We start from the raw sequence: 14010 nt of genomic DNA on the forward strand, positions 1-14010 counted from the left end.
CACTATTACATTTATACTGACATATCTGGTCATAGAGTGCAGGACTAGACTGGCCTATTAATAGCATTACCCAACATGTCCAGCAGAGGGCAGACTTACTCTAAAAATGAACTGGTCCAAAAGTCAGTGAGATTTTGTTTTATAGTTTGAAAATACACACTCACACTCTTCTTTTCACTTGGCAGCTATAGAGTCTATATTGTGCAGGTCATTATTTAGTTTTTTAAAATACATTTGTAGGTTATATTAGATGTGGGCACTGAGGCTAATATCTGGCTAAATATGTTTGTTGTACAAATGAAAAGTGTGTAGATGTTGTCTCAACTGTTTTATTAACCATGTGGAAATACTGCAGTAATAGGTGCAAGTTACATCGTTTCCATTGATAGATTAGTCGTTGGGTCTATAAAATGTCAAAAAATGGTAAAAATGTGGATCTCCCAAAGCCTTAGATGCAACGTCAAATGTCTTGTTTTGGCCCAGCCAACAGTCCATAACCCAAAGATATTCAATTTACTATTATAGAGGACTAAAGAAAGCAGAAAATATTCATATCTGGGGAGCAGGAACAAGAGAATTTGGGAATTTTTGTCTTGAACGATTAATGAACAAATTATTTCCGCTCTAGTTTCCATCACAACTGGGAGACATCTCTCAAAAGTAAAACATCCCACACATTCAACTTTGACTGTGACTTTAATTGACAATGTTATTTCAGATTTTTTAGATCTGTGTGATAGTGTCAGATGTGTGTATCCACATCCAAATATTCTGTGTTTGCGTCTTGTTCTTCTGATAATTGCTCTTATACTACCCCATTCAAGGTTTTGGGTCATGTCTTATTTTTTAGTAGCTTCCCTTCATTTCCTGTTTGGAATTATATTTTGCTGCCTATAAGCATCCTGGGAGACATTACCAAACACACACTGATATTGAAATTGGACTTTCACAGCAGAGACAGCAGGGTGCTCTCTTACACCTCACTCTAGCATCATATAAATCCTGCTCAGATCCGCTCTTACTTACTGACTGCTGCCTGTCTCCTAACTCAGATTTGCTTGAACATCAGAACAGAATGTGTGAATGTCATCTCAGCAATGTCCTGTTTTCAGCCAGCTGGTGATTAGGCTTTGTTGTCTCTGTGGTACACATGTCCAAATTAGACAGTTGGGCTGGTAAATGTGATCCCCATCTTCTCATGCTCATTTCACCTTCGTTAGAGCTTGAAGTTGCCAGGCAAACTTTCTATACTGGGGAAATATGATCGTCAGAGGGTTTTTGTGTTGTGCAGTATGATTGGCTGTATACCTGCTGAAGAATACTTGTTTGTGACAATGTCGCCTTTCTTTGTTACAAAATTGGTTGGATATTGGTGTTTTTTTTTTTAACGATAAACATTTTTGCTCTTGCTTGAAATGGTGAACAAATATGATGGAACTCATCAGCGGGGCTTTTTGCGCCTTCATGGAATCTCCCCCCTCCCCAAGTCCGATCCACTTGAATGGTATGCTACAGTTCATGTAGCATACGATTTCTCTCTGTTTTTTGCTTTTTCCCGTGCCCTTTTCATCCTCTTTTTACCTCTCCGCATGCATCACCCAGCTTTGGTTTTCTTCTGTGTGTGCTGGTGTCAGACTGCTATTTGATGTGGGTGTTTAAAGGCAGAATCGCCCTCTGAGGATAGAGGGATCTGCCTAGGAGTCTTTTGAGTATGTGTGATTTGATGCCTCTGCTCTTAACACGGATTCAACCTCAGTACATCTCAAAGAACATGGATGTTATTGATGTCTGATGGGAACACATTGGATAAGATGGTACTGAACCACAGCGCTATTGATATAATGATGCCTCTCACATTATGCTACATAAAATTAATTGCGTGAAGGCGTTGAGCATAGCTGGGACGGGAATTAAATTGGAGTGATGTGTTGACTTTAAGCATATTCTCCCATCGCACTTCTGAAAGTGCTAAATGTCTTTATATGAATGTAAATTTATAGTGGGATTCTGAGTTTTGGACCTCTGTGCTTCCTCTTTTCTTTCTCCTAAAGGTGTTCACTGCACGCATGGCTTCAACCGGACAGGCTTTCTGATATGTGCATACTTGGTGGAGAAAATGGACTGGAGGTAAGGTCTGACCCACTTCGGTCACTCATACTGCTGGAAGTAGACGTCTTGCATGATAAAACCAACCATACACGGTGCCCCCTACAGTCAAAAAAGCATCACTGCCCTGTCAGTCTTTTTTAGCTGATAATCTCTTCTTCTCATGATAGTTCCTGTTTCTTCGATGGCACAAGAAGTTGCCCTGTCAGTACAAATCAACACAGGCTACACAAAGAAGCTGGCTGGTTAGCATTGACCAAGCCCATCACCCCACAACAGGGATGTTAAATAATTTAAAACTGCTGAAGAGAGGGGGATGAGGATGTGTCTTTAGTCAGAGGTGGAGCAGCAGTCTGAGAGAGCAAAATCCCTGGAAGCTACTGTAGACATGTAGGCTGGATAATACCCCTCCCACCACCCACCACTTCCTGTGTAATAAATATTCTCAGAGCATTAGATTCATCCTTTATCATGTGTTGCTAGATATTTCCATTCCCCCAAGGAAACATTTGTCTATGTTTCATCCCATCCATGGACCTGGCCAGTCAGAGACCTACTACAGTGCAGAATTTTAAATACCTTGGTGTTTATCTTTGTACCCACCTCACGTTTGAAGAGCACATCCAGAGACTTCTACAAAACCTGAAAAAGAAAATGCGTGTTAACAGACAAATCAGCCCATATCTTGCACTTTCTCTTTCTTGATGCCGTCATACTTTTAAAAATGTCATCCTGTCTCCCGATTTGGTGTCTTACTACCTTTGAGCTTGGAGCTTTCTGCACCAACAGTTAGACTCTATAGACCATATAAAATCCATCTTAAACTTTCGTTTTGGACACAGCATTGTGTAGTACATTCACAATCTAAATCTAGTGGTATTAATTTGTACTATTAACTATAGTATCACCATCTTCCCTTTGTTTTGTTTTGCCAAGATGTGGTTCCATTAGTCATGGAAAAATAATCAGAGATATTACAAATGAACTGAACCCACTTTTCATAACAACTATGGCCCAAGGTAATATCTTCTAATTGCTTACCTTGTGCGATCAAAAGTGCAAAAAGTCAAGTTACTTTTTTGTGTGTACCATAGCATACCGTACATATCTACTATATAAATCACTTGTCCTGTGTTCTCCTTTAAGACAAAATCAGAAATCTGAAGGGAGTAATGTATAGTTTAAATTATTTGATTTCATGATCGTGCCCCCTAGCTTTACATTATTTTGAATAAATACCATGTTGTCATCTGCATACTTAGATGGAGACCTTATTTCGATACAGAAAATGAAATCACATAAAGCAATAACATGACATTCAATCGTAGGCAGAGCAGACGATCACACTGAGCCTGATAGCATCCTGCTACACAACACGACAGCCACAGACTCTGAATAACAATCCACATTAGCTTTCCTGCTGAAGTTTCCTTCATTTAACTTACAAACACGTTTTATCCTGCACCTTAGCTTGTTGAACAAGCCACGAAAAAAACATTCTCTGGGGAAAAGTGCACTGCTAACATCAGAATTAATATATTTGCTGATTAATTTTGGTGACTGAGTTGTCATTACAGCTCAAGTATTGACAGTGATAAACAGATTACATGAGAAATCCAGTGATTCACAAATATATCTGTATAATGCAATAATATGACTCCCTTCTGTGATGTTTCCACTTAAAAGTTTGGTCATCTTCACAGTGTTACAAGTAAGCCTTTTTAAAAGACACCCTGTATATGTTTTCTGGTTCTTATCAGCGTCGAGGCAGCTGTAGCTGCTTTCAGCCAGGCCCGTGCCCCTGGGATCTACAAGGGAGACTACCTCAAAGAGCTCTTCCGTCGCTATGGTGACGAGGAGGACGCGCCCCCTGCCCCCGCACTGCCGGAGTGGTGCTTTGATGACGATGACGGAGAGGTGGACGACGACGGTAATGCAGTAGGCCAGGAGTCGGGGCCCAGCTCCTCTGGGTCAGCGCCCAGCAAACGTAAGAAGGAGAAGCTAAAACTGGTAAGACTTCTGGAGAGCTGCAGGAAATGGACTGTTAAGTAGAAAATCTCTTGGTCCCTCTCTGCACGACATGGATCTCATGCCGAGTGATGTAGAGTCTATAGGGGAGGCCTCCCAAGTGATGAGAGTCTTATGTTCAATTATACGTATAAATTCAGAGAGACATGGCACTTTCCATCTTCTCAGCTGCTGGGAAAGGTATAATTTTGATTACATAAAAGCTATCTGCCTTTTTTTTTTTCATGTGACGCTTTAATCACCACAGTTTGGTGAAATTAGAAGCGTTGAATCATCTCAAGTTGCATGTAATTAGGTTTGCTGCTATCGACATTAAGCTTGTGCTCTCATCCAGTAAAAGAGACCTAAATTCAAGTTGTCTCAACAGCTTTACAAGCAGTTAGTGTAGAGGCAACAGCAAGGCAAAAAGCAGAGCTGAGACATTAGTAATCAAATAAAAAAATAGGTTCGACAGTGCAACACATGTACTAATTACAATCACATCCAAATACAAGCTCTGGATATTTCTTTATCGGGGTCAATGCACAGAGTTTACTGAAAACCTGAATAAAGGCAAATCTAATTGTTATGATCCACAATATGATGCAGCAGACAGGTCTAGAGGGAAGAAGCCAGAAGAGAGAGCAGCAGCAGCAGACTGCATTACTTCACTGCTATTAAGTAGCACTGTCTCTTGGTTGAGTGGCCGGCTCTAGAGTCAGACTGGTTGGCAGCCAATTGGCTGTTATAAGAAGAAACATCATAAAATGTGCCTGGATGAAACACTTTTTCAATGTTTTTTAACATGAAAAGTAAAATCACTGCTTAGCCACTTTGGATAGCACATACTGAGACACAGTTTGTGTAGTGATCTCTGAAGCAAAGAGGAGAACGGTGATCCATCCTTTGTCCTAGTGAAGGCAGTGAAAGGAATCAGATTCCTGTCTCTCATGGACTTGTGTGCACTCTGCTTTAATATGGTTGAACCATTTAGGAAGAAGCATTAATATATAAAATATAATGGCTCAAGATGACCATCCATCAGCTCAGATTGCACATTTCCCCCAGTTAGGGTTAGGTCATAGTTTAGTATTATCATATATAAACATTCATCAGAATCATATTGAGGTGATGTGGTTTTATCATGTTATCATTCCACACACACTTTGATTAGCAAATGTCAAAACATTAACATAGGTTAAAACATAATGAAAAAAAATGCACTACAGAATTTCTGATAGCCTAAAGTGACCCCTTCAAATGTCTTGTTTTGTTTGCCCAACAGTCCAAAACGCAAAGATATTCATTTGCTATCAAATGTGACAAAGAAAAATGGAAACCAGCAAATGTTTGGTGTCTTTTTTAATTGGAAAAATGACTTGAACTTAAACCACATATACTGTTCAGGTCAAATTTAACCTATTTCAACATTTGAGAGAAGTGAAAACACCCTAAACACTGTTCTAATAGCTGGAAATCTTATGACTTTTCCCAAAGTGACCCAGAACTGGGGGAAAAATGGAAATACTTGGAGAAATTGAACTTTTTCACTATTCATTGAGGATTTTCAGGGGTTAAATTTAAACCAGTATTTATTACAAAATTAAACAATTATCACTTAAAAATGTTTGAGGTAACATGATCCAAAAAAAAAAAGAAGAAAAATCAGAAGGCGTCTGTCAGTCACCCATTTTTAATGACTGATGAGGTATTTGATAATGTTTCACTACATTTCCAATTATTTAATCCGCTAATTATTTCAGCTCTAATGAAAAATAATGATTTGGTGTAATATATAATAAAAGCCAATATTAAGCTTGATCTGATGTAGTGCAGAATAGTAGAAAACAGTCCACTGCTTTGTCTACATGTTTTACCAGGATGTGTATTGATTTTGGAAAATATTATATTAACATAAGGATTCCAATCATATCTCCTCATCCCTGTTCTTAGTCCATTTTACTATCCTGGGCTTTAAAATTCAACCAATTACTGATTGATACAGTCTGCACCTTGTATTTTGAAGATTGAGACACACATTTTCAGATGATGCCACCAAAGTTCAAATGTCATTGTTCTCACCCCATCAATCAGGTAAACTGGTGTAAATGAGTTGATGTGTGAATCAGCAGCCACCTGTACCTAACCCCTTCTAGACCGAAAGGTGGAGAATGAATTTGATATGACCATTATTGGGCTTTCCTTCCCTATGCCACTATTCATACTCAACACATATGCACTAATAGTTCATGGGGTGACATGCATTATCATACATTATCTGATTCTCTTCTAATTGGCATATATTATCATATTATACCCATTTCGAAGACTCATCTGGTGATAGTGAGAGGGGAAATGTCATGTCAAAAGATAAATAAGTGAGATTAGGAAATGCGGGAAGTGAGCGAGAATGAGTGCTACAGGTGTTGTCTCTATCACACGAGATACGAGCTGAATCCTGTATAAACAGGAACACAAAGGTGAAGCTGGTGAGGAGCCAAGGTGAGAGGAGGTAGTAGAGTCTAGTTTCCTGGTAGATAAAGCAGAGGAGCAGGTTTAATAAGGTTTTTAAGGTGCAACGGTCAAAAGGAAAGCTGGATTTATGAGATTCCAACCTGCTGTCTACACACTTGGGGACCCATAAAGCAAAGAAGCAGCTGTTTGGAAAAGTTCCAACTGTATGGAGAAGTGTTTTTTTTTAAATATGTGTAGGAGGTTATGAGTGTGTTTCAATTTCCAACCTGTTTTCTTACTGTATTTTTAACTCCCAGGGTGCAGTATTCCTTGAAGGCATTACGGTGAAAGGTGTCACACAAGTCACCACACAACCCAAGCTTAGCGAGATCCAAAGAATGTGTCAGCAGATGGCAGAGTGGGAGAGGTAAGAACCCCCCTTTTTTTGTTTTATTTTTTTATTAAAATTTTAATTTTTAATTTTGCCCTCCTCGTATCCCTTCGGGAAACTGTGCGTGCACACATGTGGGCGTACTGTACTGTGTTGTGAGTGACTCATTTGTCCTAAATCACCTTTTTTTTTCTCTTAAAAAAAAAAATCTTGACACTTTCAGACAGGCGAGAGAGTCAGAAATAGATTTTTCTTATTGTGAGAAATCCGCCGCAGCTTTTTTTAATGAAGTTGCAGAGAGTCCGCTCTACTGCCTCGTCCGCTGTCACAGCAGAAGGGAGAGTCCACGCTGCTTTTTCTACCGCCTGCTGTCTCCAAAGTTATTGTTTAGTTATTGTGCCTGTGCGTGCTTGTATCTACTAATATAACATGATCCAAATATAGTTATGAATGTAATAAGTATTTGCCCTGGATGCCTGTGTTTGTTTAGAATGGGGATTAGCTGCTGTACCCCTCGTCCTGGTACCCTTTGCACTTGTCACTTTTCAGGCCCGAGCCATCCAATTTCTCCTACACTTCTTATCTCCTACAACATAACAAACATACTGTCGAAGAGGTGTTTTTAATGAGCTCATCCTTCATTATGTGCATCTTTTATGATTGCCAGTAATGATGCCCACTGATGCAGAGGTGTAAACTTTAAATTGAATAATTAAGTCACATTTAGTAAAGTTAAATGTGACTCGTAGGTTCAGTGACTCCTAAGAGCCATAATTAACTTATATTAATACGTAGGGCTGAGCAGTGTGGACCAAAGAAACAATCTCTTTTTTTCTCAGTTCACAATTTTAATATTTTTCTTTGCTATAAAATTCTGTAAAATAAAAACATGATTGTAAGACTTTTAGGATTTAAAGTACAAAATAATAATAGCGTGTTAAAAGAGTGCAAACTATCCCATTCTACCTAGCTGTGGTTAGGCGGTAGAGCAAAGACATCCACTTTAAGAATCACTTTCAGCACAGATAAAGTAGAGAAGTCTGCACATTAATTCACCTGCTCCTGTTGTTTGTGTTTCCTGACAAGACATCAGTAAAGCCAATTGTACGCTACTCCAGCTAGAGCTACCTTGCTAGCAGGTAGGGTCAGACTGAACAAAGTAGAAAACACACAAAACAGAGATGATATATTTTCAACAAACCCAAACTGAGAGCACAGATCCGTGTACAATCGGTCCCTTTGACAGTTAAATTGAGATAGTCAGAGCCAGCGAGCCCCCTGGAGTCACCTCAAGATTGTTAATCTTGCCACCTATCATCAATGTTACTTTTTAACTGAAAATTACTGTGTAGGCGTGTTGCACATTGTTCAAAAACAAAAATCTGAATTAATTCAACATACTACTCATTCTAATTTGATCATTGAAAAATTAAGAAATTAGACCTTAAGATGTCTTGTGTTGTCCAATCAGCAGTCCTCAACCCAAAGATAATAAACTTACTATCTTATTTATATTATAATAGATATGGAAAAGCAACACATCTTTACATATGCAAAGCTGTAATCTGCAAATTTTTGGTAATTTTGCTTTAAGAAATGGCTTAAATTATCAATTAGGTATCAGATATAACAAATACCTTGTTAAAGAGTTGCTTTATGATCTCATCCATTTAGTGTCTCATACACAGGACCAGCCAATAGCCTCCAGATGTCATATGTGAGGACTGCAGTTACCACAGCTTATTACACACCTTGTCATGATTACCCACCATTCATGCAAAAAGAAAGCTTATATAAGATATTTCCCCCACAGAGCAACATTTTACTCTGAACTGTTTTCTACCTATCAGTACTGATCACTGACTGTTAGTTTTATTCAGCTGAAGTGCACGCATTGGTGAGGATTATATATTTAGCATAATTAACTCAATTAATTCATTTTTATTTATCAGGGACCTTGTACAATTGGCATTTATCTCAAAGAGAAAAGATGCATTGCACCAGAGTATAGCCATTGGCTAGTTTCCATCTGCAGACACAACAACTACAAACACTAGAAAGGGTAGACAGACATAAGTACAACAGGTAGGGAGGGGTGGGTAAGATAGACACAAGCACAGTACACATCAGGAAGGGTAGACAAACATAGATTAGTCACAAAACAGTACTGTAACAAGACAAAACAGCAATGAAAATAGCCAAACAATACAACAGCAGCTAAAACATTAGACCTCCAGACATCAAACACTTGAGATCACAGTTTTTAGCGTCACTGATCAAATGTCATTTTAATTGTCTATTCATTTTTGTTGCAGATCTGGTTTTCCTGGTGCACAGCCGGTATCCATGGACAGGCAAAACCTTCGTTTCCTCGAGCAGAATCCATACAAAGTCAGCTGGAAAGCCGATGGCACACGGTGGGTCTATTGTTCATGGATCCTCTTAACAATAAGTGACTCCTTTTCCACATATGTCGATACAGGTATTGCTCTTTGTGTCTCTGTCTGCACTGATTGGCTTCTCTCTCACTCGACTTCTAGACAGTCAATACAAGGAGTTTGTGTCTATGGGAGCTCTATGCATCAGAAGTGTTCATTTACCCTCCTGGCTCATTAGTGAAGATAGGGAGAAATACTAACATGACTTCTGTTTCTTATTAGGGTTTAATCACTAACCTCCTATAGCTATTTAACTTGAATAGTCATTGCATAACTTTAAAGATTCAGACATTGGAATTGTTAATTGTCTTCATTGATGCAGCCACAGGCTTAACAAGCTGAATGCGGGCAATCTTCCCCATGTAGAACTAAGGTATGCAGTCAGGCTATTTTTAATTCCTGTCACATATCTCAGTGAACCTGTTTTCTCTTCTTTTAGCCCTCTGCTCCCAAAAGCTAGTGCAGAGAGAGAAGAGGGGGTTTTCAGTATTCCACTAGTCTGCCGTGAAGCACCGTCTCTCTCCCGCTGGTCGAAATTTGCAGTGCACTGGTGAATATTTAATGACTGCAGTCAATTTCAGAATTTTACATATCACTGCTTTAATTTCCTGTAAGAGTGAGACAAGCGGAGTACAGATTTGGCACCCAATCAACAGTCCGCTAATGTGCGTAACAGACTGCTGTCATCTGCAAATGCTCGTAAGTGCTCTCGGAAAGTTTCGCTCTCAAATTTCTTTAGAGAATATTACCGAGCTCATTCTGCGCCCGCCTCAAGCACCTCTCTTCCTTCCTTCATCCCATTTTACCTCCAGCTACTCGGTGAGCCTCACTGAGTAGTGATACTTAATAACTTAAGACATGGAAAAAGGAGAGGTGCAGAGAGAGAGAGAGAGAGAGACACACACACAGTTGTGCTAGGTATGAGTCATCACTGAACTGCAGAATATATCCTATGTTAAGAATATGATGAACATGGTTCGGTTAGAGTCAATGCACCATTCATTCACTTGTTTATCAAATTTGTAGCGAAATCTTGCTCCATGAAAGCCATTATTTACACCTGTTTGTGTAACATTTGATAGAAACTACAATGCTTTAAAAAAAAACCAACATATCCTCATTTAAAAATCAAACTTATAAACGTGGAGTGAAGGTGAAGGACAGTGGCTCACCGTCTCTGTAGAGCTTAAATGACTATTTGCTCTGTTTGTTGCCCATCTGTGTTACAACTAGACCCACCCACTAGAATCATTTAGAGTTTAGTCTCACTGGAACATATTGTGCTTGAGTCTAATGGAACGAGACTAATTATCTACGGTGTAATTTAATCAGTGCTCATTGTGTTTGTGTGTGTGTTGTATTGGAAAAAGTGAGGGATTTTAACACCTGGTAGTCAGTGGTTTCACACAGCACATCTGTTTCCTTGGACCTTGAAACTCTCTCCTAAACAGTATAGAAAATGTTGTCAATTCATGTATTTTTTTATTTTTTTAAAGTATAATAGAGGTGGGTCCGATCTTATCGTAAAGAAATGTGTTTGACAGTAAACTTGGAGTCCTCCTGTTGCTGTGTCTGCTGCTTTTTTACCAACTGCAGCATTCTTTCTTTGTCATTCTCATTATTTCTAGACCTTGAGAAATTCATATTTAAGCTGTATAAGTCTGGCAGAACCTTGAGGAATGCGCAGGAAAGATGCATGCGCTCTTTGAGCCTCACTGTGGTCTGCATGCAGGCAGTCAGGCTGTGCACTCATGGGAGGAAAAGCTTACATTTATATGAATATGTGGAGGACAGCGTGTTCAGATGCTGCTGATCTGATATTACTGAATCCTACTGAGCTGAGAACCTGAAACCCCGTGCTGTTTAATTAATGGGCGAATGGTGAGAGACAGTTTTGGTGAAGTAAAAATTCCATTTGATTTAAAATTCCACAGGTCTGCATTAAGTATGGACTATGGACAATATTTTGGGATAGATGGAATACAAACTGCATTAAAGCCAAGACAGAAAGGAAGTGTTTTCTCTTGTAGACAAACAACACAAATACAGATATATTTCATTTTTAAGCATGATTTTTTAAATATCTATTGAATCTAAAATTAGCTGGAGTATATGTGGACTTTCAATGAATGATAGTATTTTTGAAGATGTGTACATGTACTGATAATGATTTACTGATGCAGCTGTGCAGCGTGAACTGAATTTGTCATTCCTGACATGACTTGCATAGACTGTGCAGATAATTTCTAATTAAGCTCTCTAGCCTGTAGCATTTTAAAGACCTGAAATGGATTTTTAATAGGAAATGTGTCTCTTCAAGGTGGTCTGGAGAGATGTTCTCTTTGCATGTTGGCAGAAGTCAGTATTACAGATTTTTAAATCCCTCCAGCTTTCCTTTGTTACGTTGGGAAACTTTCTTATCTTCACCATTCTAATCCAAATAATTTTTTTACCTTGAAAGTGATTAATTTCCTTTTTTATTTCACACAAAAGTATTCTTCTTTTTTTTTACAGGGAAGCTTAGTTGAGCAAAAATGTTCATTTTCAGCTCCATATAATGCTCTAGCAGAGTTCCTAACGGTCCCAAATGGATGATTCCCTGCACAACTGCAGCTTCTTTTTTAATGGCCAATGGGCAACGCATCAATAATTATGACTGCCTTGCTCAGTAGCACAATGACAGGCAATACGGTGACACAATGTTACAGAGCACCCATTAACCTAACAATATTCCGCAGCTCTCTGACACACAGACAAGTCATACAGAGGAAAAACTGTCACCTCGTGTATTCAGGTGGCTTCTAACGGGCTTTGGAAAGGATGCCAAAATCAGTGGATTTGCCAAGAGGTGGAAGCACGGGCTGTCACGGGCTGTCTGGCTTTTTAATCATCTTGTTGTAGAGCCTTCTGTCATGGCTAGATTGGTTTGTGCCCCAGAGAGGAAGCGGAGGGAGAGGGAGAGAGGCCAATTATGTCCTTGGGACTTTAAACAAACAATGCTGCTCAACTTGGGTTTTATCAGAAGAAATTGGACTGAAGAAAGACTTTCTTAATTTTCTCCCGAAAGTCCTCTCCTATCCTTAACTACAAACGCATTCATTCATTTAAAATGAAGAATCGATGATGAAAAAAGTTTTTTTTAACTGCTAACATAGCAGTTGTCTATTAGCAGGTTATTTCAAAAGAATTACTACACACTTTCACTGTTTCTGTTGGTTATTTTCTTGATTTATTATTATTGACGTCCCTGCTTAGTAAAACTACATACACCATATTGCACCAAAAATTTGTCATCTCAGGTTAATATTGTTCCAGAAACTTTGGACTGCTTATTGCAACTTTGCAAATTAACACCAGACAAATTTCAGCCTTGTATTTGTAACTTACGAGCAGAGAAAAGTACTTTAAGCTTCTTTTCCTCCTCTTCCTTTTTTCTGTCTTGCTTAATGCTCTATTTCTCACAAGATGTTAACCTGAGGTTCTTTCATTTACACATGGAAGTTCTCACTGATTAAGTCAGTTGCTTTTGGGCAAAGTGGGTGAATTTGCAGTGGTCTTCATTAGTAGGGATGGGACATTTTCCTCTGCTGCAGTGATTCATGATCTGACCTGGTTGTTAAGATAAATGTAGTTTTTTTTAGTTTGTCCGTCATTCCTCCCTGTTGCATTTAGTCTGTTGGTACTTTTTCCCAAACAAATGTCACAGCAGCACCACAGTGAACAGAAGACTTGAAGTTCTGTATGTGACTTGCTTTTTTTGTTTGTTTTGGATTCGACTCTTATCTCTGTTGTCTGTCTGAAGAAGTCAACCTGGCCTCTTTGGGTGTAAGAGAGCAGTCCTGCTCGTTGACGCACCACTAATGATGTGCAAAGCTGCTAGATTTGATGTCAGGCCTCACCCGGAGCTCAGCTGCTGTCAGTCATACCGCAGGACTAGTCTGGGAGAGCCGACACAATAGCCGTCTGTGCCTCATTAGGGCTAAAGTGCTCGGGGGACATGGCCCGAGGATAAGGATAAAATCAGAGGCTCACAGCACCCATCAGAGGCCTGGAGCACAAAAGAGACAGCAGACAGGGAGGGGCCGACACTTGAGTGAATAAAAAGCCATATTAGATTGAATATTTTCTGATTGTCATAAGAAAAAAGGAGTAATGAGTAACTTCAGAGCGGCATAGAGAGAGAGAGAGATGAAGATGGCGAACCAGCGACGAAGAAGAGGACCACTGGGAGTTATGCAGCACTAATGGTCTCCTCCTGGTCTCTTCTAAACACACTTGACAGCGTTAGCCATGGCTAACTGGCCAATTAGACAGCAGAGTAACCATTCCTGCCCATTGCAGACCTGTTGTGTCGTCACTGGTTGACAGATCTTCTCTGTAGTGACACTCAGCCTGTCTGTTTGATCTTCTCAGACATTGGTTCTTTTTCCGGTATTAAAGATAATATCCCTTTGCACAAGAGAACCTTCCTGTCTGTGGGAATCATCATTTGCCTAAACTGAGCTATCCAGACATTTCCTATTCCGTTCTTACCGAGCACGATCTTCATTGCTTTTTTAAAATAATGCTTTCATTGTGTGCCCACTCCCCACCTCCCAAAAATGTAAACCTTTA

At 39.4% G+C, this 14010-nt stretch overlaps 1 protein-coding gene across 1 annotated transcript in view; it reads left to right on the top strand.

The window, feature by feature from the left end:
- The window catches only part of rngtt (RNA guanylyltransferase and 5'-phosphatase), a gene marked incomplete in the record, with an annotated part of 92971 nt that overhangs the window by 5374 nt on the left and 73587 nt on the right, over positions 1-14010 (top strand). The window contains 4 exon segments of the mRNA XM_062437291.1: positions 2052-2127; positions 3867-4116; positions 6885-6994; positions 9274-9375. Of these exon segments, the coding sequence (XP_062293275.1) occupies positions 2052-2127; positions 3867-4116; positions 6885-6994; positions 9274-9375 (538 nt within the window).

This window comes from Scomber scombrus, chromosome 17, assembly GCF_963691925.1.
Source record: "Scomber scombrus chromosome 17, fScoSco1.1, whole genome shotgun sequence".
NCBI classification, from domain to species: Eukaryota; Metazoa; Chordata; class Actinopteri; order Scombriformes; family Scombridae; genus Scomber; species Scomber scombrus.